Source organism: Epinephelus fuscoguttatus, linkage group LG6 (genome assembly GCF_011397635.1).
Source record: "Epinephelus fuscoguttatus linkage group LG6, E.fuscoguttatus.final_Chr_v1".
Classification (NCBI taxonomy): Eukaryota; Metazoa; Chordata; class Actinopteri; order Perciformes; family Serranidae; genus Epinephelus; species Epinephelus fuscoguttatus.
The window spans coordinates 17,656,839-17,684,640 of NC_064757.1; the positions used below are offsets into that span (position 1 = coordinate 17,656,839).

Consider the following 27,802-nt stretch of genomic DNA (forward strand, 5'->3'; position numbering starts at 1 on the left):
GTGGTGGAATGTACATTTATTCAAGTACTGTATTTAAGTACAATTTTGAGGTAGTTGTACTTTGCATGAGTATGTACATTTTATGATACTTTATACTTGTACTCCAGTACAGTTGTCACAGGGAAATATTGTTTATTTTATTTATACTTATTTGATAACTGTAGTTACTAGCAATTTTGCATTTAGATTATTAATACAAAATATAAATCAACTAATAAATTATGATGTATTACTCTAGGTTAAGCTATCCAGCAGTATATAAAGTGATTTAAATTATCCCCACAATTACCGGCTACAGAATAGAGGTGATGAACACATTAATGCATCACTAATTTTAATTCAGTAATATAATACACTGCTCAAAATATCAAGGGAATACTTAAGTCACACATCAGGTCTTGATGAATTATTCAAGTTGAAAATCTTTACTGATGTACATTGTATAATTTTTTAAGAGCAAAATGCCCTAACAGCGGTCAGTGGAAACCACAATCATCAACCCACTGAGGGCTGGATTCGAAATCACACCAAAAATTGAAAAAAATTGAAACCATAGGCTGATCCAAGTTGCATGAATTTTATTACGGCAACACACGGTGTGACTCAGTAGTGTGTATGGCTCCTGTGTGCCTGTATGCACTCCCGACCATGTCTGGGCATGCTCCTGATGAGTCAGCAGATGGTGTCCTGGGGTTTCTCCTCCCAGGCCTGGATCAGGGCATCAGTGAACTTCTGGACAGTCTGTGGCAGTACTTGGCGGCATCGGATGCACTGATACACAATGTCCCATAGGTGCTCAGTTGGATTTAGGTCAGGGCAACGAGAGGGCCAGTTAATGGCATCAGTACCTTCATCATCCAGGAACTGCCTACACACTCTGGCCACATGAGGCCGAGCATTGTCCTGCACCAGGAGGAACCCAGGGTCCACTGCACCAGCGTAAGTTCCGACGATCACTCTGAGGATTTCATCCTGGTACCTAACAGCAGTCAGGGTACTGTTGGTTATGACATGGAGGTCTGTGCAACCCTGGCCCATAGTCAGAAACATGCACACCAGTAGCCTGCTGGAGGTCATTTTGTAGGGCTCTAGCAGTGCTCCTCCTGTTCCTCCTCACTCAAAGGAGCAGATACCGGTCCTGCTGCTGGGTTGATGCCCTTCTATGACCCTGTCCAGCTGTATTTGTGTAACAGTCGATCTCCTGGTATCTCCTCCATGCTCTTGAGACTGTGTTGGAAAACACAGCAAACCTTCTTGCAGCCGCACCTATGGATGTGTCATCCTGGAGGAACTGGACAACCTGTGCAACCTGATTGGGCTGCAGGTACTGCCTCATGCTACCAGCAGTGACCAGGACACTAGCAGAACACAAAACTAGAGAAGAATCAGTCAGGAAGGATAAGGAGAGAGCAATTGTCTGTGACCACCACATGTAAAACCATTTCCTTTTTGGGGGTTGTCTTGCTTTTGCCTTTCCATTGCACCTGTTGTAACTTTTTTCTTTGCACCAAAACAGGTGAAACTGATTCACAATCATTTATGCTTCCTAAATGGACAGATTGATATCCCTGAAGTTAAACTGACTTGGTGTTATACTGTGACCATTAAGTGTTCCTTTATTTTTTATTTTTAGCAGAAATGGGCCATTCTATATAATAAATACCGTCACTTTTGGTACTATTACTTTGATAGTATATTTTTATGCCATTACTTTTGTACTTTTACTTGAGTAAGATTTTACTTTAACTTATAACTGAGTATAGTATAGAAGGAAGCATCTATGGAAAAGAGGCTTGTGCTCGTGACAGCGCCAGATTTAAATATTAATGGTGTCCTCCTTAGCTGACCTTTAATGTTAGCTAGCTCAACTGAAATCCTCTTAATCCTTAAGTGTGGTGGATTGTGGAAGACCAGCGTGGTGATAGAGTTAGTGAGTGTAGTTTGGTAGAAAGACCCTACATGAAACTGCCCACAACAAGGTCTGTGAGTAACCTGGTCATGATCCCTGGAAAGAGACATTGATGTTGAGTTTTTCAAATGTATTTTTTGGAGCTTTGAGCACCACAAGCTGAGTGCCTTCTAGTTCCATTATATTCAAGAGAAGGCAGACATCTCTATGGCTAATATCTCCAAAACTCAGCAACTCACACCAAAACAGTCCACTGATAAACATCACTACATTAAGGCTTGTTTAATTAGTTAATTAGTTTAATTGTGTATCACTGATGAGTAATATTAAGACAGAGATAAGCTCATAGATTCAGTTTGAATACTGGCTGATTACAGTGCACAACCTACAAGAACACATGAGCTGATTTTTGATAATCTAATCTACCATGCAAGCTGTATGTAGGCCAGACTCTAGTGAGTGTTGTATTTACACAAAGCCAACCTCACTTAGAGTGAGAGAATTTTTTTTTTCAATAAACTGTCAGTCACTAATTAAGGTCTACAGATCATCTCTGATTTTAATCTTTTTATACTGATGAAGAACTCCACCAAAATTCTTCCAACTAAATTATATAAAAGGAGACAGCACCCAGCAGAACACTGGGGCCTATTGTTGTTGGATTTTTATCATATGGGAGACGTCTGTGTCATGATCTGTGATGTAATGTTTATATATGTATATGTCAGACATCTGTGCTGTAATAGTTAAGACACAGTGGAAACAAAACCTGGCAGCACACTCGAGGCATCTTACATTGAGTTTGTCTGACATGGAAAAGTCACAGAAAACAGCCTGACTTAAACTGTCCCTGCGTATTGTCAACTTCAAATCTTAATCAAAGTCACTCTCTTTGAGAAATTCAGAAGCTGCGTCTCGAAATTCCACTCTTTCCCATCCGCTGTCCCCAAATTATGTCACGTACCATTCAGGACGCCTTTCCTGCAGCCTGTCCACATTTCCTAAGGATTAGATGGTGTCTAATATTTTCCAAGATAGCTCACTCCATTCGTGCATGTGACATAATGCAACATATGAACATCTGGGATTAGTTAGCCGTGCTCTGCATATTCTTTTCTCTCTTTTTTTTTCCATCACAGGGAGTGAGTGAGGTGCTCTGTACTTTTTGCAAATAGCCACTGTACACTGCATGAACCCAGTGATCCCGGTGGCAATATCAGTCGTCTAACTTACCGTGGAATGAATGAAAAAAGAATTAAAAGTTCAATTAGAGTGTAACAGAATATCTTAACATACTGTAAAATAACTTACATGTGGGAGACGTTATGCAGAGTTTGTAAAAGGAGGAGCACTTTAGATTAAAAGTGACTCAAGGAAATATGAGGGTAAACCCATTAAAGACTTTACAGGATTTTGATGGAAGCTATAAGAGCACAGTGGCTGTTTACACATCATCAGGAAGTAAATCACAACGGTTTACAGGTCAGTAACTGTATCTGAAGAGAAATACAGAAAGACAAAGAGTCCACTTTAAATTGTTTACTTTCATTTTGAATGAAACAAACGAAGACGTGTACACAGTGTACTGTATTGGTGGAAAGTTACATAAGGTCTTTTCAGTTTTGCCATGACATTTATATAAGACATTGAGTGAATCGCTAGAGATCGCTAAAGATGAGTCTGCAATCTTCATTGCTTTCTGCAGAGACTCTTCTGATCACCATCAAAGAGCAGCTGCATATTAACCTCTAATTCAATCTACGCTGAACTTTGTTTGACCCATGAAACAGAATGCTTCAATTGAAAGCACCGTGTGCAAAAAAAAGAACTGGATTATTTTGTTTCAGTTGATTAAACTGGCTGTCATGAATACGTATAGTCGACTAGTCTTTTCCTTTTTGGCATACACACACACCCAGATATCTGACACAAATGGTTATATCAAAATACTTCATAAAAACAACTTTTGCTGGAGGCTGTGGGTGGATGAGCAAGATGATGTGCAAAGCTTTTCCCTGACTCTGACATACTTTTTGTCCACATACTGATAGACAGTGTATGCAGTGATTGCAGTCATCTCGGCCAGGTCTGTCATAGTAATGTTTGGTGACTATGTCTAAATTCACTGTTTACTCTGATGTGCACAAAAAATAGGCCAGCTGTGACTCACATTAGGCCGGTTTAATACATGTCACAGAAGTCAAAAGTTGCAGGAACAAGTTCAGATACGTAGCGTTGCTGTTTAAATACACATACTGTACATGTGTTTATCAGCAATCATTGTTTGTCTAACCTCAACAATGAAAAATGTGGTCTACTCGACAATAAAAGTACAAATAAAAAATGCATTTATGTTGTATAAAACAAGGTAGAAATGTTATAAAAAGAACAACTCAAACACTATTGCATGCAATTGCTCAACATTCAAGAGTACAAAAACAGGGATTTTTTTCAGATTCTTCTAAAACATCCCATGTGGAACATTTGCAATATGAGTCTTTTATCTCTTATCAGGGAAGATAGGAATGTTACTCAGACATATTTTAGTGTCATGATCATTTTGACTGTGCTCCTTATACAAAGGCATCAGAACAAGCTGTTGTTCCTCTGCTCGGTCAGGATTCGTCCAATCTTGTGTGCTTGTGGAGGGGACAACTGGGCCTGCAGCAGCTCTGAGGACCATGGAGGCAAATGTTTTTGAGCCGGCTCGCATGACCTCATTTGTAGGGAATGTCTGTGTAATTCAAGCATCAGAGCAATTGCACTGTTGGGCTAAATGTGTACCAAAGTCACTGTAGACAAATAGCAAAAAACAAGTCCTCTCTGCTCCACTTCACAAGGCAGAAAAGCCACAGCCCACTGAGGGTGGCATGCGGCACTCGCATGTCCTCGCAGGTACAATCAATGATGGTCATGTGCTGATTGTTGGTGGGACTCTGAGTTGCCTTTTTAAATCCTGGTAAACTCTCTCCCATCTGTGCCCGGAGCTCTACAGGCCAGGGCGAGGCGGTGGACGAGCAGGTGGAGGGGCTCGTCCTGGAGGAGGTCCCTGCGGAAGAGGAGGCAGGAACCCAGTCGGGGAGGCAGAGGGTGGAGGAGTAGGTGGGAGCGCTGGCGGGGCAGGTATGTGCAGGGCTGTTGGAGGAAGGGCCCGGGTAGGAGGTGGTGTGTAAGGGGGAGGCGTGATGGGAGGGGAGGGAGTGTTGGAGATGGGAGGAGGCGTTGGAGGCAGCAGGGGAAAGGTGGAGAAGGAGAACGATGGAGATGATGGAGGGCTGTTGGGGCTCGGGGGTAGGGTGCCCTGCGGCGCCGGTGGGCTCCTGAGGGGAGGGTTGTAGATGGGAGATTGCTGGTTGTTGTAGTTTGGGTAGCGAGGAGAGGGAGACTTTGTGCGGGTGAAGTTCATGCATCGGCCCTGAAATTTGAAGACACATCAGATTTAAGAGGAAATTAGTGATGATAAACAACATACTGTATGAACAACAACTATGTTTCACTTTTATGATCTCACTTAGATTCAAGGTTTTTTCCTCACCACATTTCCATTTCTATGATGCATATATTATGAGATGGACGTATGCAAGTATGTCTATATGATGAGTGATTGGTCCAGGATTTGTGTGTTATGTGTAACACAAGCCCCCAGGACCAGCACTTAGCTTTGAAGCCAATTTTACATAGTGGCCAAATGTGGAATTGCAACATCCAGGTCTGTCAGGTGATGCCATGGGACCCCAAAAAACTTTTGAATGAATGAATTATGGGCGGGACTTCTGGCCCTGAACCAGAGCTGGTGCATTCCTGTGGTAACAATATGTTAATTCTCTTTTCTAGAACGACTGGAGAGTAAAACATTGGGATAATATGATCATACGTCAGCCATATCAAAGCGCTGGATGTTTACCTTTTTAACCAAGCGCGTTAGCATTAGCTTGCCCTCCTACGTTAACGTTGTTAAATTTAATGAAGCTCAAGCTGGGCTGCGGCAAACATCTACTCCTTCCAAAAGATGATTCATGATTTTCTATGACTCATAAACAGACAGTAACGCATTTAAAATTCGAACATTTAAGATAATTCAGTATTAATTTTAGCTCCATGTCAATTGAATATGTGATATTTCCCAGACTATGGTGTTCTGAATAACCAAACGGTGCATTCCAGTGCTCTGTATTGACGAACAGTCCCATTTGTGGCATAGTACAGTCACTAAAGCATTCTATCTGACAAGCTAACAGATTCTGCTGTAGCATTACTATATACTCTTGTAACTCTTGTAACAGTAGCTAAAGCATGTTATCCAACAAGCAAATGCTGACAAATATACCCAGGCAATATTTGTATGAGGGGCACATATCGGTTGTAAATGGACGGAAAAAATGGGCCCTGTATGGGTTTGAAAACAGGTTTACCATTTGCCCTATGTCAATTGCCCGCATGGGTGGGTTTACCCAAGTGGGCCCATGATAAGATGCCCATTTCCCACTTTGTGCCCAGGTGGCCCTAGCATAACTAATGCAGGGCCCACTTTATTAAAGCAAACCATGTGGGAGACTGGCACGGGGCCATTATGGAACCCATAGGGCCAATTTGTTGGCCCATTTACTACCCACACACAAATGTTGGCTCGGTAGCTCCCTAAAACTTTTTGAAATTCACAGACACCAACAAATTGGTAGCTTAAGTAGCCTTATAAGCAGGTGAGAAAGAAAAAATATATTTCGTTAATTAAAAACTACATTTCTTTTTACACTCAGTTTTAGTTATTAACTATAACTATTTTTTTTATTCATTCAGTTACATCTTTAAATTTTCTGATAGGCCTTACTACTGTAATTACATGTCAGTTGATGTGGCAATCGCCGAACTGTGTTTATCTAATGCCAGACATTTTCTGAAATGTTCTGTAGGACTTGTACCGCACATATTCTGACAACTGTATGTAATGAATATAATATTTTGCAACTGCTGTGTTTGCTTCTCATTATGCCTCTTTAGTCCAAAACATTTGTTTCATCTGCAGCTTGGAAAATGACATCCTTGGTTGAACAACTTTTCTTTTCTAAATCTGATTTCTTTGACAAATCACACAGCTTTCCTCCTGTGACAGCTAAATTCGTCTAAGAAATAAAAATGTCCGAAGCTGCTTTCTGTTAAAATTCACATGGACTGATGACTACAGCAGATGGTACTGTGACTCCACTTTGCTGTTGTCAACACACACCTACATGACTGTGTTTTAATGTCAGCATACCTCTATAAATGCTGTAATTCTCAATCACAGCTTCAGTTAGAGGCAATTATGCATATGTTCTACTCAGCCTGACAAAATGACCTGCCACCACTCTCCCCCTGTCCAAACCAAAGTGAGGTCATGCAACAGAGACTATCATATTCCAGAAACAAGCTACACCCCGAGAGCAGCTGCACTGAGGGGATCAGGGAGTTGCAGTGGGCTGATAAGGGATGACAGCACTGCTCTGTGCCTCTCATTTACCAATGGGGTGAAATGACCTCTGAGACAAAACCATCCAAAATGTTGCATACGTATATGCATATACACAGCAAGGATGAAAATATAAGCTCAACCAGTATTTTCATTCCTTAAGTGCCCGAGGGACAGTGAATATCATGGATCTTAACAATCTTGAACTCCTGCACTGTATCAGTCACAGCTCACCTAAAAATTACTCAACACTGAAGAAAATATGTGATAGAAAAGTGTTTTAACCTGGCATGTTGTGCCGTGTTTGATTCCTTAATATACTAAACCCCCCCCATCTTTAGAGTCTCAGAAATACATGACACGTTACAGGAACCTGACTCAAGTTTCTCTCAGGCAGGCAGTAAGATCAACTGGCCTCCTCCCTCCCACTGCTGCATTCATTTAGGGGAAGTTATAAAAGCAAGGCTCTGACAAGAGTCTCCTAATTGTAACCAGAACAAGCTTGTTTACTGCAAATCATCAAGGATAGTAGAGCCGAGCTGTTTTTCCAGTGAACTAATGAAGAGCTTTATAGTGTGGAGGACTCACTTGTACACTTCTAATTACAGAGTGGTGTGTTAGCTGCACTTACTGTACTGGGGGGGGGAAAGCAAGGTTTGTAGCCCTCTGAATATTTCATAGTTTGACTGTGAGTGTAGTAAAGTGAGCCGGTCCACCTGATTGGTTCAGCTTCAAGGCTGATTAGTTTCATGTAGGCCTCAGGTGTGCTCCTCTACATAAACTGAGCATGTTGTAGACTGCCAGCACATTTCCTCAGTGTCTAACTCCACTGCATGTTAACTGAAAGTAAGACAAAACTGGCCCTGCTGGCTGACTGGCAAAATTACAAGGGTTGATTTGATGAATCTGAAAAGATGCCAAAGCTTAAAGAAGCTGTATGTGACATTCACAGCATATCTATGGGTGCACTGCATCATGCTATCGTGTCTTCTTGCTTCCCTCACTTGATTCCTTCTCGTGCTTGTGTCTTAGTCCCACCCATGGGACATGTGAGTGGAGGAGTTGAGGAGGACAAGCAAGGATGGAGGAGCCAAAACTGCCAAATGAGAAATCCTTGTTTCTATTGTGTCAGTCATAAGTGATGTCAGTTACAGATGATGTGCTGCACAGCTGTATCACTTGTCAATATCTTTAACAGATAGATAGATAGATAGATAGATGATTTATGTATGGATCATTGTTATTTGTTGGATTACTTAGCTATTTATTTTATTGCATTATTGTTATCTGCACAATACACCACATGCATATAGTACATGCATTTAAAGGACTGGAAGATCCTTCATGATGGCAGAGAGGGAACAATTTCCAGGTCATGGGAGGAGAGAGGAGGCAAGGAAGCATAAGTAAGCATGATGAAAAGGACTCTATGATTCAGAGTCTGGTGTGGGATACTCAGCACATGGTGCTATGTGCACCTGTGCTAGCAGCTATCAGCTAATGGTGCTAACTCAGTAAACAAGCTAACAACAGCAACAGTGTTGACAGAGCTAACATTGTAACCTGGGTGACTACCGGAGGGTGGGGGCTACATTTCATCCCAAAGTCAGGGGTAACGGCCATATGAGCGCAGGGCAGAGCAGCAGCGATTAGCTAGCTGGTGGGACACACTCACCGGACTGCATAGATATATATACGTAGATGCCGCATTCAACGGTGCTCCTCATTGGAGCGATATGTCAACGCGGCCGCCATCTTGCCCAGGTGGAGTCACGCTGCCTAATGCATGTATGTCTATGGCAGGAGATTATTTATGATTAAAATCATCATTACTAGCTGAATTCTCAACCGATTTTCATGCGGTTTGGTTTGTTACAATTGTCAGACATGTAGTTATGATACAGGATACTTGGTTAAATAAAAAATGCAGCTTTTCATACCAAAATATTTGATCTTATGTAGATAAAGTAACAGTAATAGTTCTACAACACATTTAAACTAAACTTTCCCCATGTAATAAATTTTTTCTTACTAGATGTACAATGCCCACCATGATGTCATGTAATTATTAATTTTGACTATAAATGTTTATTCACATTTCACACAATGTGCAAAAAACAGTGTATCAGCAGGGTTGTGCCGAGCTGCAGTGTAGATTCTGATTAACAAATGTTGGTTTTATACAAGTGAAAAAAAATGACTTAGAGCTGCATGTTTACACAAAATTTTGCTTTAATCTAATATGTATAACACCACAGTGCTCATAGGTCATATTTACAAAAAATACAGTGTACAGTAGCTAGTATTATTTTTAGGAGTCTGCCCAGTCCTGTCGAAGTCCTCAGGTCTGAAGTGACAGTTGCAGATGACTGAGGAGTCACTCGGGACAAAGTCCTTTCTCCTCACTGCTGCTACCCATGCCCGTCTCCTATCTGTGTTTTTTGGGAAACTACACACAAAATAAGTGTGTCAGAAAAACGCAGTTCCACATAATTTGTAGTTACAATTCAGGCCACAAGTTAACTACTAACGTTATACTACGTTGTGTCACGTTGGTGCCATGAAACAGTTGACAATTTGGAATAACACATACACCGACATAGCTGTTTGACAAAGCATCATAATTTTATAAGTAATATTATATAAATGTTAACCTTTTTTCTTTAAGTTGTGTGACATAGCGTTAGCTTAATTTGGCATTAGGACCAGATCAGGACAGTTACTTTACTTGATTAGCTTAAAAGAAGGATCACTTTTTGAGATATATATCTCTTTAAACATGTTCGTAACAGTAAAATATTGTAAAACAACTTCTTACCTGTGGAATGTTATTCCCTTCTTCTTGGTTTTAACACTTCTTTCATTCGTACACCCAAATGCGGAGCAAAAATGTGGCATTTTTGCCGAGTCTGACACGGGTCTGAACCGGTCAGAGCACATAGGCAAGATGGCGGCGGTATTGACGCATCCCACAAGCCAGGGTGCGGCATCTATGTATATACTGTATATCTATGACCGGACTGTCTACCACAACAAAGAACAGAGAATCTTGGATTACAACACAGACAGACGTAGTGTTACTTCATTCTCTGCTCAGAATGCCATCACTCCTTTGTAGACCTAATATACATGACTTTAACGCAACGTCACTCACTGCCGTCACAACGGCCACATCCCCTTTTAGGTGAAAGTTTTGAACTCGACCCGGGAGAGACACTAGTCGTGGCTAAGAGTTCATAATGCCGAAAAGTTGCTGCATTGTTCACTTCACAGCAAACAAAAACAAACAAACAAAAAAAAAACAGAATTGCGATTTTTGCTCCTGGATAGAGTGAAGAATGGAGAAAGAAGAAATCTGTGGCTCACAACCATCAAATGGCAGGGTAAAGACAGAAAGCTGTGGGATCCAGCCAGTCACTACACCTACGTCTGTGGCAGGCACTTCATCACAGGTTAGTTGGCTAACGTTAGCTATCTAGCTAAAGTCAGTTGATCTCAACAATAACATATTCAAAGCCAAGAAGTTAATTCTAATGAATGATGTAATGAATTGACAGGACATGAATTGAATGAATGAACTGACAGGACAGTGAACATAAACCAAGGAATAGCCTTTGCAGCAAAATGATTAACTATAGTAACGTAGCTAGCGAAAAGTTAGCCTCAACTGAGACTCGATGACTGTTGTTTTTTATGACTTTACAATAATATAATAAAAACAATAAGTGTCATAATCATAACTTGAACAGTCATGGAGTCCACACAGAGGCTGGCAGCTGAGCTGAAAAGGGCACACACCTCTTATCATTTTCACTTTCTCGTCGTACCGAAGGCGATCAGGACCTCTTAAACTCTCTCCATAGCATGTAGCCCGACTGGCCATTTCATCCGAAGGGGAGAGATTCAACTGATTTTTTTTAATTTAAACTTTATGTGTGTGAAGAGCTCTGATTTTGAATTTGCCACCAGTCAAAATCCCATGTTTCTATCACCTATGATGTCACCGGTGTGCGACCTGTTGTAGTCCCGTTTAAGCCATGTATTGCCATTCTGTTGCTAGGGCAACAGCTTTGGTCTCTGCTTACTTCCTGTCAGTTACCACATTCACAAACATTCCAACAGGAAATTGACTTGGACCCATTAAAATGTGTACGTTGTCAAGTTTGAAACAGTCCATATCTTTACATAGTAATAGTTCTTTGCTACTACATTAATGTTCAGAGTGTCGCATACATCTACTTTAAGTCATGTAGCCAAGTAATTATTTTCATAACCAGCCCCTGAACATTTGCTCATTGAAGCCAGTTTAGTACAAATTCTATTAACTGCTGACGATTTGTTCTAAGTGCTATATCGTAGGCAACTGGACTTACTTGAGTTTCTAGAAGACGTTTCCGCAATTCAGAACTGAAGAAGCCTCTTGGATTAGAGGTGAAACATCTTCAAGAAACTTAAGTAAGTCCAGTTGCCTACAATATAGCACTTAGGATTACCATGACCTGGATGACTGAGAATCTTCACCAACATGCTGACCATTTACCAAAGCATACTATACTCTTTTACACTGGACTAAATTAGAGTGTAAAAAATTAATAAGGAGCATGCAAAACACGCCTTAAAAATGCTGAAAGAAATCAGGACATTGCAAACACACATGAATGGTGTGCTAAAGATGATGTAGAGGCCAAATATGTAATCTCATTTGGAATGAAGCAGCTTCATTGCTTACACTGTATGAAATGTGTTGCAGCACTGTGGTGGATTTTCTGTTAGTGAGATATGTTGTCAGCTGGTCCATAAAACCCCTAAAAAAACAGACTTCTTAAAAACACTTATTATATGGTACTCTGTCAGCTTGTTATCACAAAGTATCGCTTGTAGCTATGTGACACTACAGTGAAATATTCAGATGGAAATATTTTGTTGCATTTATTGCATAATTAAACACACATTTCTACACTACCAGCTTGACAAACTGTAGTTGCTAACTTCACAGCAAGTTTCAAATCAATCACATGTTAACCCAGGAAACATGGCCCCTGTTGCTCCATCTCTACGTGTGTTCCTTTGGGTTGAAACAGCAGCACACAGCTATATATTCAAATACATGAATGTCAAAACAGCTGATTGCCACCCTATACAGCTACTTAGTATACTATAAATTCCGCAAAAATAGTACAGTAACCTTAACTAGAAATTGTGCTAAAAAGTATAATGGACAAGAAAACGGAGTAAATCTGACAGTTTCAGGTGATCTTATCTAAATTTAGGGGTAATGGCTGCTCTGAGATCAACGTTTCTTACTCAGGGAAAGATGAATCATTACATAAACTCTTGCGGGTGGGGGATTATAATACAGACTTCCCTCAGACTTATTTTTTCAACACTTGTGGATCCCACAGTCTCAGACTACATGTCAGCTGCCAACAGTAGAGGTCATCGCACTGTTATCCCCCTCAACTACAGCTGGCCTTTGAGGAATTGCATTTGCCTTTTGATAATGACTTCTCCAGAAGTCTTTACATTGCAGTGCACTGTAGCCAGACACTGCTGCAGTCTAAATCCCACCTCACCGCAAGTTTTCCCATGAGCCTCTCTGCTCTGCCCACTCTTCATTGCTCACAGCTGGTCTATTTTCTCAACGTTTTCAGATAGAAAATAATTCCCCCATTTGCCAAATGCTAATGCACAGCCAAGGCCTTACGTCAGTTGGTAAAACGCAGGCTGATTAATGGTTTCATGCCTACCTGTGTAACTTTTGAGTTACCCTTACCTTGTCACCAGGATGTGGTCTCATCACGGACACACGGTCGTAGCCTTTTCTTAAAAGTACCCACAATGCATCCAGTTTGCTCTGGGGAAACAGAGATGAAATCAAACTTTGAAACCATTACAATAATCTTATATTTTGTTTTCTCTCTGGGTCACTCAAAAACACTGTTCCACACTGTGCACCTAACTCAAGCTGCAACAAAATGACCCGTATTACCCAATTCCTGCAGCCACTTCACAGTGACAAACTGAAGTGGTTTCAGTTCTTTGTGAGCTGACTTCATCGTTTTTAAACACAGCAAATACTTTGAGGATAAGGGCAGAAAATGCAGCTGTTTTTCCTCACAAAAGTGCTGGCTGTGCAGCCCTGTTCCCTGGAGGTCAGTCCAACAGGAGTCTGGTTTCTATTAGCAATCCCCCGCTGACTTTGGAGTCACTCCTTTAACCCCATGCTGGCCCCGGAGGAAGGGACTGTGTGCCAGTAGTCACCTAAGCATTATTACCTTAACACATCTCATGCTACTTTCACTACGGCATTTTAATAATGCTATTACTTACATATCCTCAGCCAGATTAACATGGAGTAATTTGTAACAGATGTTGCACTTCATGCACTACACATGCTTACAGCTGAAAAAAAGCATTTGTCCCAGTAGTGCTATTAAACAATCACGAATGCTTTAATAAATTAAATGTAAGCTGAGCCATATCACAGACGTCTTAAAACAAATATCTCGCAAATCCTCCAACATTTCTACTTTTCTGTGTTGAGCAGTTGTAACCAACCATTCCTATATGTTTACCATGTTTTTGTTGTCAACAATGAGACTTGAAAGAACATCTGCAGACCAAACATCTTCCCATTTGTACTGTACCTTGATGGGTGAGTACCACTTGCGTGGCCCCGGGGGTTTGTGCATGCCATTGTTAAGAACCCGTGTGGGGCCTGCCTCATACTCCTGCTCGGGCATCTTCACTTTGGCATTTTTGGCCTTTTCCAGCTTGGCTCCTTCTTCAGTGGAGCCTTTCTCACCCCAGCGGACCTGATGACGGAGCGTCAGAACACACCGCCTTTAGTGTTTTTACATCATTGCCAAATAGATGGTCAGTAGCGTATAACTGTGAAATCTGTCCGACTTGAAATCAATAGATGAGATGCTCTGATGTTATTTGAATTTTCTGTAAATGCCATGGCCCTAAATCAATCAAACATTCTTAATTAGAGGTAATTTTTCAATAGTCTGACTCACTGGATATAGACTGTGGGTATAGAGGCACCTCAGGAATAAGTCCCACACCTGGAAATTAGTTGGCATTCTTGCCCTACCGCTTTGATTGTCTCAAAGTCAGTGGGTTTTTTGAGTGGGTTTTTGGTCAGATCCCTGAAATAAGGTCTGTGTTTAACACAAGCTTAAGAGACTTTCACATTTGTTCTATATGCGAGTAAATACCCCACTCATGAACTTTAAAGCTTTTATGTGTCTTAAAAAAATCAGTTGCTAACAAGTGGCCCAATGAGACTACAGAACGCCAGGAGTGCAGTTGGTTTAGAGATATACAAATAACGAGAGCATTCTTTTACCCTATGAATGAGTGATAATGGTTGCTTTTCATAGACTGTATAAAACAATGGATGTAGGTACTGTGATGTCACCCACTGGTTTGTGGACTCCCATTTTGAAGCCCTAAGTTTGGCATTTCTGCCATCTCCATCTTGGATTTGGAAGTGACCATATTTAGACAAGAGGACAGAGCTGTCGATGAGTGAGGGTTGGATGAAACTCATAGACTGTACGACACCCGGCAGACAGCCTGTCTTTTAAAGCAGCTCCACCCGCAACTAAACATAACTTTAAGCCTTATTAAGATGTAAACAGGTGAGGTATATAAAAATTCAACCCCTGTACAGTTAATACGAGGGAGGAAATTAGCTATAGAGACCAAAACATTTTTTGTACCAGACTGTAAACATGTTTATTTCTGCTATAAAGTTGGGTATTTAAATATAGGGGTCAATGAGGATTGATTTGCTTCCTCAAGTGGCCATTTAAAGAACTGCAGTTTTTGGTATCTCTGCGTTTGCTTCATTTTTCATCCTGCTTGGCACTTCCAGACCTTCCTCTAGCACTGACAAAGTTGTGGAGATAGATCTGGCTAAGCAAGACTAACTTTTCAACAACATCAATGTGTAAACCTGGAACATCTTCGCAGGTGGCCATTAAGGATTTGCATCCTTGTTAATTAACAAAACAGATTAGGTGAGATAACTTGAGATTTATTTGATTTATTTCACCTCCATCCTTTTGATTCCCCCAACTCCTCTTCCTCCATAGTAGGAGGCGTCGACAGTCGGCCATTTCTTCTTAGGGGTTTCAAAGTCTTCATCATCCTGTGGGAGAGTGACAGGAAGTATGTTTTATTGATGAACCATTTGACAGGATGGGTAGCTACAATTAAGGGATAATAAAAGAAAAAAATAACCTTTTACCTTTTTTTACATGAATATTAAAACATGAAATGAACACCTAGGGGATACCTGGTTTAAATGGCCTTTCACTGGTCAAATACCTAAATACCTCTCTGTCTGTCTGCCCTAAAAACTCCAAACCCAGCCCTTATTTTTGTCCCCTCTGTGTTGGTTGTCAGATCAGAGGAAATTACAGAGCCCACTGGCCAAACTTGTTCTGTTTCAGCTCTTTAATACACCCTGTCTGACTCATAATCTACTGGGAGGTCAGACAGTAGAAGCCATAATGAGGGCTCAGAGTTGTCTGTGAGGCTATGGTTGTCATTGGAGTCTGTTTTTGGTATAAATCTACCAGTTAATTTTCAGTTTAATTGGTGCAAATAAATACAGCCCGATATGTCCCACAGTCACACGCTAGCTTGCTGTTATTGCTCTGTGAGCTTGGGCAGTCAAAATGTGTTGTAATAACATGAATTTGTTGATCAGATTCATGTGAAATAACGTTATTAGTCAGTTTAATTCCATATTGTGTTCCATGAGGGTCCAAGAGGAAGTGATTTGGAAAAACATAAATTGAAGTCACAAAAACAAGGGAGAGAGAAAAAACAGTAAAAGTCAGGATTCCACTGTTATTCTAAGAGGGCGTTAACTCACACTGGATGAATTACCAAATGAGTGAAATCAGAGTTTAATGCCAAGAAGCAAGTGAATGACACCACATGGCCATTGAGGTTTAAAATGTCCGAATAAACTGAACAATTAGACAACCTAAACACTGGCAACTGTCTGAATCTTAAATAATGAGCTTTTCTCTAGAGTCATAAGAAACAGATCGAGTAGTGGAGGCGGTGCGGCTCCTACCGAACTCTCCTCCACAGCTGGTGGTGGGGGTTCGTGGATGATCTGTGGGAGAAAGAAAGTAAAAAAAGATTTCATGAAAAGAGAAGAGGAAGTGTTTTCACACATCTTTCTTTACAGGAAAGTCACAAACACATGTATCAAAATTGAAACTCACATGATCTGCATGTCACAGCAATGTGTCTGCTGTGAGCAACAAGATGGTTACACAACAACACATGGCTGAGGAATTGTTTTTTCCTTTAAGTCTCTACTACTTTACAAGAGCGATGCACTGACCTAGAAATCTGCTGTCCAGATTTTTTGGCCTGAGGTTGTTGATTAGGAGAAGAGGAGAGTAACAGGCTCATAAATGCTGTATTATTTGCTCTTTAGTTCTGTACTGAGCAATGTTAGCCATAAAATATTATAGTATTTATGCTTGTTGAGTATATTACATAGCCACTACACAGCATGATTGCACATAGACTGTATTTTTAAGCATGCACAGTTTAGCCTACGTCTTGCACTATCCTCTCGTGCCTTTTCTTGTCACCACATGAGCTGTCAGTGTGTTTTTTTTCACCAGTGTAATGAAGACAGTTTCTTCTACATTAAGCACACTTGGCAAATTAAACGATTCTGATTCTTATTTGTGATTTTCCTCCACACTTCTCTAACCCCTGGAACCTAAAACGATTCCCCATGGTAACCTTGCATCGCTTTCCTAAACAGACTCGCTGCACACGGGCTTGAATTTTCAGCTTAATGGACAAGAACAGGAAAAACTAAAGGGAGGGACAGCCATGTTGTAAAAGCTGACATCTCTCTCTGGCAGTTCTCAGCTTTACCGTTTCCAGCGCTGGAAACATTGGAGTGGATTCTGAAGAGACACTGCACTCCTCATTTGAGAGGAGAAATACAGATTTTGACAGCGTGCGGCTGGTTACAAGAGAGTTTCCTGAAATATTGTGATGCTGGCAGGTGGGCCACTGTCTAAATAATGGCACAGGTGTGTGTTTTTTCCAGGCGCATTTCCTCTTTTTGTGGTATCCAGAGCGGATGACTATCATAAAAATACTTCTTATGAAACTTTTATTCCTGATGAGTTATCTTGCTTCTAAAACTCTCATAGTAACAAAGATAACAAGACAAAACAACCCATTTGAGCTGGACATTCATATTATTCAGCTCCAGTACTGAGGGAAGAGTTTGTCAGCAGTTTTGGCCTTTCAGTGAATATACTGAGGACGTACTGAGAGGTGAGACTCAGAGGTCACCTGCTGTGACCCGCGGAAACACAAATTATTTCAACAGCAGCATAATTACTTAAACACACATGGCCTTGACCTTCTCTGACTGTGGCCTAAATTCAGCTGCCGGGATCCAAAAGGGCCGTATACCTTTATTGACTCATAGACCCTAACCTGCTCACCATGGGAATGTTGTTGAGGTTAATAAGATGCCTTAAAGGGTGTTAGCCAGACAAAACAGACCTGGTAAAGACATTTCTCTGTGTCTTGTTGTCCGCAAGCAAAAAGTGTTTGAAGCCATCTTAAATTTGAAAAGAGCAGACCAGAAGCTATCTGTAAAGCAGCGTGTGTGCATGTTATTATTGCACTACTGTTTAAGAAAACTCACCACAGTGCAGCAGAGAGGCCAGAACCACCAGAGGAGAGCCAAGACCAGGAGCAGCATCAGGATGAGCAGAGCAATGGCGAGGATGGTCCCATCAGACTGTGACAGAGACAGACACGTCAGCACGGACTCTCTGAATGTGTGGAGCACCAAAAAAGTCGTAAACCACTTCTCTAGGCTTAATGCTTTTGTCGGGAAAAGGCTCTTTTGGTTTTATCTTCACTGGAATCACTACTTAAAGTGATTGAGTAAAGTGACTGAAGTGATTTATCTGATTCTTCAGTTTGTTTTGCACTGTCTGGATTGGTCATTTCTTTTTTGTTTTTAACAGATGGAATGTCCCATTACCCAAAAAATACAGTTTCAGATTTAAAGCTCTTCTTGCATAATGTGTGATGAAGAGCTGGGACAAAGTCGTTGTTGCAAATCACAACTAAGTCTCAAGTCTTTGCAATCAAGTCCCAATTCAAGACAGTCAAGTCCCAAAGTCTGTCTCCTAAACAAGTCATAATGTGCTCTTATCAGATCTAATCTATTGAATTTACAAAAACCATTAAAAAAATGTTTTTAGTTGTTAAATGAGGTTTGGAAGTAGTTGCGTGTCCAGATGTAATGACCCCCAATTAGTTTTTTGTTGACCATTGGTAGTTTTTCTACACAAAGAAAATCACTGATATAATTTTTCTAACTGGTGCTCACTAACCTAATGTAGGTTCTTTATGCTTCTCTCCTGCAACTTGACTGGATGCTGTCAGATTGGTTCAAACAAAGTTCATCTGGGGAATTAAGTGTTGACTTGCAGGGCATGAATAGTGTTAATGTTAGCTGAATCAGGACATGAAGGGAAAGGAATTAACTCATGATACACTTTTAAACAAACATACTTTTAGTCTTTGGGCTTGGGGTATCAAGTATTTTCAAGTCAAAAGGCTCAAGTCCGAGTGAAGTCACGAGTCATGGTGTTGAAGTCCAAGTCGAGTTGCAAGTCTTCTTTGACAAGTCAAGTCTAAAGTCACTGAATTTATAACTCAAGTCTGATTCAAGTCCCAGTCATGTGATTTGAGTCTACACCTCTGGTGTGATGTAGTACTGTATATTTGTTTTATAAACTTCATACCTGTTTACGTCCTCTCAGCTCTACAGCGACATTAGCGATTAGCGATTAGCGATTACAGTGCTTTTTCATCTGTAAGTTAGGGTGCTTCAGACCTCGAGTTGTCTTGCTTTGGTCTGAATCAGGGACTAATTTTGTTACAAAGTTTTTCCCAGAGAATTGCCCAGAGTTGGTTCGTGTTCTCAAACGGACCAGATCATATGTGTGAGAAAGCTGCTCTTGATTGATCAGAATTTCCATGCGGGAAAAATCCAGGAAGTAAACAAAACATTAATGAAGAGTACACTTGCGAGATAAATGTGACACTTTCTAATGTCACACTGGAGGGACAACTACGCGGGTTGATTTTAGTGCTGATCATCGTGTACTATATTGCTGTCATTGTTCATTTTAGGCAAACCATACAGTTTGACAACGAGGCGCGGCTCCAACTAGAAAACAATGTTTTGATGCATTTGGATGCGCCAAATATGCATATCAAGACAGTACAGGAGGAGGCGCACATTAATAATCCTCCAGGACTGTAACATGCTCATATTAAACCAAACAATGTGTAATGCAACTGCAGTTGGTGCATACCCGAGTGCAGTTGCTGTGTTCACATCTGCCTAAATGAACCACACTTAGGGGGATAAACAAACTTGAGTTTGATTGAACCAAACCAAACAGGGCAGGTGTGAAAGCACCCTTAGAAAACCTTTCAAGGCATTAACAAGTCACTCAGTGCAGCACCAACGTTGGAATGATATTCAGAGCTTACTAATATAAGGTCGCTCTATCTAACTAGGTGATTTGAAGAACTGCCAAAAATATTAAATTGACTGACGTACACCATCTTGCAAAAAAAGAACAATTAAGCTGAGCCGAATGCCCTCAGAAACTTGACGGTGCTACCTAGGTACTCACACAGCCAACAGTGGTAATGGTGACCGAACTGGAGATGAAACTGAGACCTTCATTCATACTGACATAAAGGTTTGCTGCCCTGGAAAAGAAAAGGGAAAACATCTCAGCTGCCATTTGTGCAGTAGAAAAACAGAATGAATCGTGTTAAATGAAACCTCACATTTATTGAAATACATGATGGGACTTACATCCCCTCCTCTTGAAGCACTGGTGCAGGGCAGAGGAGATATGTATCCTCTACAACCAAAGGCTTCACCACTAGAGAAGAAGAGGGAGAGGGGTCAGGAAGAAAAGAAACAGCCAAACATTTCAGTCTTGTCTTGTGATTACAATCAATAGTTTTCACGGACATATAAAGCTCCTGAACCGGTCTTACCCACTAATCCTGACATGAATCACTTTTCAGTTTATGTCATAGTTTAGCCTGATTAAAGTAAAGTTTATTGACTGAATAATACCACATGACTTCACTGTAATTCAATAAGTATGCGCATATTAACAGAAGTTAAATGATGTCACAACTTCTGCTGTAATTCAATTAACAAACTACTTGAGGGGAGTGTTTCGTCAAGACAAATGCTTTGTTGTCTACTGTGTGAAGACATCTGTGTAACTCTAAGAAACACCAGTACCACCACAGCTTTTGTTTTTCAGTCAAATCTAGGTCCTCTCCTTGTCCAGCTGGCTTTTAGGAGAGCAGCTCCAACAAGCATCGTCGCCCAAGCCTGTCTGTTTATCCTGGCAGAAGGAGAACATACCCCAGAACTGAGGAAATCAACACAAGCAACCGCATGGGTCGCAACTGCTCTTCTCTTGAAACACCATGCAGGACGGAGGGGAGGGGAGACGATCAGCTCTCCCAAAAACAGCTCAGAAACTGGGCCAGATATGATCCTGTTCATCTCTGCACCCAACTCGCACTCAGAATGGCCTCACACTATTGAAGTGTGACGAAAAGGCATGAGAGCCTTCTAAACGTCAAATTGCAGTCCAGTAAAGAGCTGATGGGACCTGATTCTGCAGATTTCCGCTATTTAAATCCCTTGGGGATAAAAGTGCTAGCAAAGATCCACAGTCCATGTCATAATGTTTTATTGGACTCTTTCCTCCCCAAGCGTAGAGAGAGGTCATGTTTTACAGTGAGGTGCAGGTGAGTGTCCAGAGTTCAGCTTTAACTGTTATTTGAAATTACTGCGTAAGATGATGGCAGATGTAGGATCTTTGAGACTATTCACTGGTACAGACTGTCGGCAATAGGACTGTATATTGGCAAAAATTTAATGATACGATTCACAATCCAGGGGTTATGACTGAATATATTGCGAAACTGTAAACAAAACAATCTACTGCGATTTACTTTTAAAATCTTACTTTAAAAACTCTTTCAATGCTGAAAGCTGTCAGTGCTAGCAGCGTGTCCTTTGTGACTCTGCCTTTTTCACAGGCCCATGTTATTTCTGTTTATAATACTTGTTACAATGGAGTGGAAGAGTCAAATGACTGAAGATAGATTAGGGCTACAATATCGAAGGATCTAGCAGTCGTGAATTAAAAACACAACAACAATGAACCACGGCATGAATCTTTGCAGGTAAACTATTAATAGTTAATGACTAATTAATTCATCAAAAATAAATACGTGTTCTGAAAATCGATTCAGTACCCCAAAACATAACACAATACTCAAGTGTGTCAATATTTTCTTACACCCCTTCTTGGAAAGGTCAATTTACAGTTGATTGTGGGAAAACAGCAGGATCACAGGGTTGTTAAAAAAAAAAAAATCATCAGATTCAGCTACAGTTGCATGTCATTCAACTTTTGTTTAATCCGTAGGCATACAAGAAAATAAATGTGAATAAAAAATAAATTTAAAAAATCATAGATCTTCTGTGCTGGACTAGGCTAATTCACTGAGCAGTAACTTCCTAGAGACTTCTTGTCACAGTGAGGGAAGACATAAAGTAAGTTAAACCACAAATTTATGTTTTTACATTTTGTTTTTTGTACAGCATAAACAAACAACAAAATATACTAACAAACAACAAACAAAATATAATATGAACTTCAGAGGCGCTGGTAGGCAGCTATTGTTACCTTTGTGCTAAACTAGCTGTTCCCCCTCCATTTTCCATCTTTGTGCTAAGCTAAGCTAAGCTAAGCTAAGCTAACAAGCTGCTGGCTATTGCGTCATATTAAGTAGGCTACAGAGTGCTTTTTAGTTTTTCTGTAGGCCAGCGTGGAAGTTCACATCACCCTAGTTTCCTCGTCAAAATGCCAATGGGATTTCACATTGGATTTTGGATTTATGCAGAAAATAAGCTCCATGTCAAAATGCAACAAAAGTTTATGATACATTATGTTCAGCAAGATGATCTTCACTACTGAACATCACTTTTATTTCTGAAGTTTAAATGCAATCGCCAGAGGTCAAAAGGTAACGTTAGGCTATAAATGACCTACACCACAGTTGCATGACTTAACATCCCTACCACAGGAAGGCTTTAAACCCATGTTTGGTGTGATGACGTTCTGTAGTCTCAGTTAGCCACTTGTTAGCAGCTGCCTTTTGTAAGACACACAAAAGCTTCAAAATTCAAGGGTGGGGTATTAATTGATGTATTTTCTGTCATAGAACAAAACATGAAAGTCTCTCAAGCTTGTGTTTACCACTGACCCTATTTCATGCATTCTTCCAAAAACCCATTGACTTCAAGATGAGGGGAAACCAGGATTGCTAAAATGCTAACTCATTTCCGGGTTTTAGGATTTATTCCTGAGGCACTCTACACAGACATGAGAGAGGTATCAATCTTCCCATCTTACTCTTGGCAAGAAAGTGAATAAATGTATTTCCTAAAATGTTGAACTATATCATTCAAGACTTGTCTCCCATTATCCACACTGTTCAATACTCCATGGCAACATCTGTCACTAAAACAATGGAGAACGACAGAATCTGCCAAATCCCAGCTTGCCTGACTGTATTTGCTGCTACTTTTTCCTGGAGACACAAAGTCAAACATCGATTCATCTGCTCAGCACATGCAGCTACATATTGCTGCTTTCCTTTTCCCCATTTTACCATATTTGAAAAGTATGCAGAGGTCTGGAGCGGGGGAGTCAGCGAGGGCAAGTAAAAATGCATTAGAGAGAAATGGTTTTCCTTATAGCCAATCACATATTTATCTCCAGGCGAGCTAACCCTGGCCTAATTATTTTCATTTAAAGTTTACCCCTGATGTGAAGTAAACAAGTTCCAGAGGATTGTGTGTAAACAATCTAGAGAAGTGAATGGATCTGTTGGAGGAGTATACAAGTATAATGGAACTGGCATAAGGAGATAATTTTACTCAAATTGTTTCCATGTCCGCTGTTTGTCTGCAGGAAGTTGGATGCTGTATCACGCAGAAACAATTACCATTCAGAGGAATTGTTAACATTTGATTAATACTGAGAACTTTTTTAATGTTTCACTTTGTTACAAGAATTTGATTTAAAGTGCAAGATGCCTGTGCTGAATGTTGATGGCATCACCAAAGTAATTACCATTAAAGAGAAGAACACAGTCCCTTTGGATAGCTAATAAGTCCTGCATGTGTGCTATCATGCATGCTAAATACAGTATAAACATGAGAAAGCAGAAAAGATGGTTAACCATCATGCGAATTGGTACTAAACTCCAAAACAGACCACTTGGAAGGCAGCAAAGAGAGCTGACAGCAGGAATTTTCCAGTCTAAAAAAGAGGCTCATGCATTCCTCTATCAGAATACGACGAACTCCAGCTGACTGATAAAGACACAGAGATGTATCAACATGTCAAGTTAGATAAGAAACACATCTGTTCACCACCTCTCCCTCAGGCATTTTGTTTGCACCTCGGTGCTGGTATGGTACTGGTATATATCTTGCTTTGTAATTAGACCAGCACCTCGTGCAGCTACTGTGGCATGCCTGGTAGGAAGTGGTTTTAACAACTATTACGGTAAACCACCAGTAAAAGAGTGTGGGGAAACTGTGTATCCTTAAGGCCCTTTTTTCCATCTACCTCGTGTGTGGTTCTCGTTCTCCTTTATCTCTTCTTTCTGTTTCCTTTCCAGGCTGTAAAATTACACAATGTACTGTTTAAAAAACATAAGACCAGTAACACCAGCGTGGCTGCTTGTTTGATCACAGAGGATTCCAGCTGTGTGGCTGACTTGGTGTTCGACTTTTGGGAAGCTCAGTAAGGTGTAATTTAGAGGAGTTTTACAATCGCCTGCACACTCATGAGTTTAATCCAGCTGTTTTTATAGTAAATGAACTGAGTGATCAGCTTTGAGTCAGTGTGTACTCAGTTAAAACACTCATGTGATCAAACTGCACATGAAGTGAATCAAAACTTTGTTTCAACACTGAGGAGATGTTCAGCCATGTTTCACTCACTCTTAGTGAGGGTGTCGTTGATGCGGAAGCTGCACAAGACTTTATCGACGTTGCGCGCGTGGAGGAATCCATTCCCCCTCACCACCACTTGGAAGGACTCTGAGCAAGGAGAGGAGAAATGCAAACGTCATTTCAAGAATTGAAAATAAATTTACCATTAACTGGATTTGTGGTTTAAAGTAAAACCCAAACGTCTCATCATGTTAGAACATTATTTGACAACAACCATGACTGGCTTGAAATGCATTCAGTGAGAGAGAGAGAGAGAGAGAGAGAGAGAGAGAGAGAGAGATTTGGTCAGAGAGAAGCATTGACATATGGGTATAATGCTTTGCACATGCCACAATAAAGCTGTCTCACAATTACTAAAAGGCTGTTGTATATACAATGTGCTGACTGGCATTATACACAAGTTGTAAACATACTGTAGCCTATATTGGCATAATGTCATAATGATCTGTAATGTTTTGTTTGGAGCCCAGCTAAATACAATGGATTTTTATCTGTTCTGTATCTGTGATTGTATCATCATATCGTGATTTATTTGCACAAGCAGATGCGTCTGGTCAACACATTTTTTTCCGCCTACTGTTTTGCCTGGTTTGGACGTGTCAAAGTTGGAGGCAGCTACGGTTAGGGTAAAGATGCCATGGTTAGGGTTAGCACTAGCCAATCAGACCATAGTAGGGCAGGACAAGGCAGAACACTCTTAGGAACAAAAAAAAAGTGTCTAGTCTCCATCTGCTTTGGACGGATTTCCAGCGAGACATGCTGGGCTAATCACAACTGTTGATGTAGTATGGGAAGCACTTTTGAGGCATTGTCAAAGAAAACCAAGATGGCTGCAGCTGATGCAGAGCTTTGGTGGTATATTTTTGCCAAAAGAAGAAAAACCAACTGCATTTAAAACTTGTCTTGAAAAGGAAGATGCATTTGCTGCACTTCCATCAGGGTGGGGACAAAAGTTTAATATTCCAACTCATAATATGCCAGCTCATCCCTGTGGTCTGTTTGAATTCATCTGTCACTCAGGTGCATTTTTTTTTCTCTTTGCGTCAAGTTCTGTACTGATGTGTCGTGACTGACCATCTACACAGGGCAGACCTGGTCACTGGGCCCCCAGCGCTATGTCAGATGTTAATAACACTCCTTTAAAAACAAAAAAATAAACCGAGAGGTTCCAGATTATTTTACATCTGTGATTTGGTCTGGCAATGTCAGGCTATGGCCGTGATTAGGGTTAGCAGTAATTTTTATGCAGCACCATCCTCTCACAAATTCCAATAGAAAATTTGTCTATTGGAAATTCTGTCACTGGAATGTATAAGACATATGACAGGAATTCCCACTTCACTGGGGTCTAACTGACACAAAACATTGATAACATCACTGCTGAATGTCAGATAATGTACTGTATATGACTTAGGCAAATGTATAACCTATTTAACAACATATAAATCCCAAAATGTTTCCTTATTTGGTGTAATAACCATATTTTATTGCCATTTCTGTTTTTTTTTTTTTGTTTTTTTTTTTACCTTCATCAAATATGCAAGCTCAATATATGGCAAAGGGGAGGGTTATCCGTCCAATAGTTATCTACATAATGACTTTTAATAAGGTCAGAAAAGAAATATATTAAACGAAAAATAAACTTTGCAATCGTTATTAGTTTACAGATACATAAGGAAGCCAGTGTCAATAAAATCATGAAGGCTCATTTAAGATGTGCTACTGTCTGATTTCATTTATTAAGTGGCCTGACAAAGATAAACAGGAGGTAAATCTTCCTTGTCTTACCTCCGGCACAGATGCTAGAGGGCTCTGCTGCCAGGATCTCGATACAGGACCTCTTCAGGATCTGAGGAGATGAGGAGACACAAATCTCAGATGATGGATCATTTTTAAAGAGTCTCAGATTGTGGCTATCTATACTCTTCTAAGTGACTGGGTTTCACTGTAGCCATGACTTTTATGTACCTGTCAGTGAACCTTTTGCCACTCAGGTCTCTAGGCTTAAAGTTTCCCTCTATTCTCATTTGTGTAGTGCAGATACTGCTGCTCTCCAGGAATATACCAACTGTTACCCTGAAGACGAAGAAGACTGATTCATGACCCACTGCCCCGCTCACATGAATACGAAGCAACAGCCCTGGGTTTGCAGTTAATCTGCTCCAGATGACAGTCAGCTTGCCTGACCTTTAACTCTGCTCAACAAACCTCGTATCCCAGTAACAGCCCCTTCATGACAAACTGGTTTTCATTTCTCGGGCTAGCAAGAACAAAAATTTGAGTCAACACTACTGAGGTGGGTCTTAAGAGATACAGCACATGCTTTGATCATGTTTGGCCAGACATCAGCTGCAATGATCAAAAGCAGGAAAGTCACAGTCGCAGCAGGTTTTCCTGGAAGTCTGTCCCTGGCCGGGCTCCATGGACAGAATAACTTATCGTGCTTTAAACCTGTTTTGTCGTGTTTGTGTTCTATTTGAGCAGCTTGTTGACGAATTAGAGGAGAAATGATGGGGGAAATTACACGAAGTCCATTAAAACAAGATGATTTCCTTGAAGTCATGTTATTCCTCAAATGTCTATCAGCCCTCAGTGTAACTGGTGCTATTGGCATCACTGTGGGCAGAAATGAAATCCTTACCGAGTCGATGACCCCTTGCAAGGCCTCAAATCCATCGTTTACGGGGAAGACATGGTCCTTACTATCAGCTATCTTTGCCAGCTGGAGAGGAAACAAGTTATTACAATCACAAGCGACAACTGCACTCTTATTCATCCAAGACACAGAATTAGTTAAGCTCACAGCGTAATTGATTACAGAAGTGGCACATATGAACACAATTAACAATATTACCTAATTCACTTATTTTAGAAGACATACTAAAAAGATTTCATGCTGCATAATGGAGGACAAAAGAGATTCTTGACTCACATTATCATTAGGGTAATACGTGTATAATAATGCATACACTGTCTGAAGACATTTAATGTACATCTCTTGTCCTTGTTGGAACTCTTAAACATTTAATTCAGTTCACTAGGAAGACAGCCTGAGGGCTTGTTTGCTGATTTTATTACTGATATAAGTGTCAGAAGTTTTACAGATTAGGGTAAAGTGTGCTTTTACTTAATGTAAAGCACTTTGTAACTGCTTAAAAACACTTGTTTCATTGTTTTCAAAGTAATAGTTCGATTTACAAAGCTTCAAATTACACTTTTACTATCCATTGCATCCCCCTTAAGCTTAGACATCATGAGATATTAAGGTACAGAC

At 40.5% G+C, this 27,802-nt stretch overlaps 1 protein-coding gene across 1 annotated transcript in view; it reads right to left on the minus strand.

Annotated features, from left to right (window-relative positions):
* Nucleotides 1–3,432: 3,432 nt before the first annotated feature.
* LOC125890618 (anthrax toxin receptor 1-like) overlaps nt 3,433–27,802 on the minus strand; it is a 31,141-nt gene continuing 6,771 nt past the window's right edge. Inside the window, exons 8-18 of the mRNA XM_049579335.1 lie at nt 27,170–27,250; nt 26,317–26,377; nt 24,517–24,615; nt 20,278–20,347; nt 20,090–20,168; nt 18,073–18,168; nt 16,456–16,497; nt 15,421–15,516; nt 14,003–14,170; nt 13,129–13,209; nt 3,433–5,324 (exon numbers count right to left, since the gene is read on the minus strand). Of these exons, the coding sequence (XP_049435292.1) occupies nt 4,899–5,324; nt 13,129–13,209; nt 14,003–14,170; nt 15,421–15,516; nt 16,456–16,497; nt 18,073–18,168; nt 20,090–20,168; nt 20,278–20,347; nt 24,517–24,615; nt 26,317–26,377; nt 27,170–27,250 (1,299 nt within the window). The 3' untranslated portion in view covers nt 3,433–4,898. The remainder of the gene's footprint in view (nt 5,325–13,128; nt 13,210–14,002; nt 14,171–15,420; nt 15,517–16,455; nt 16,498–18,072; nt 18,169–20,089; nt 20,169–20,277; nt 20,348–24,516; nt 24,616–26,316; nt 26,378–27,169; nt 27,251–27,802) is intronic.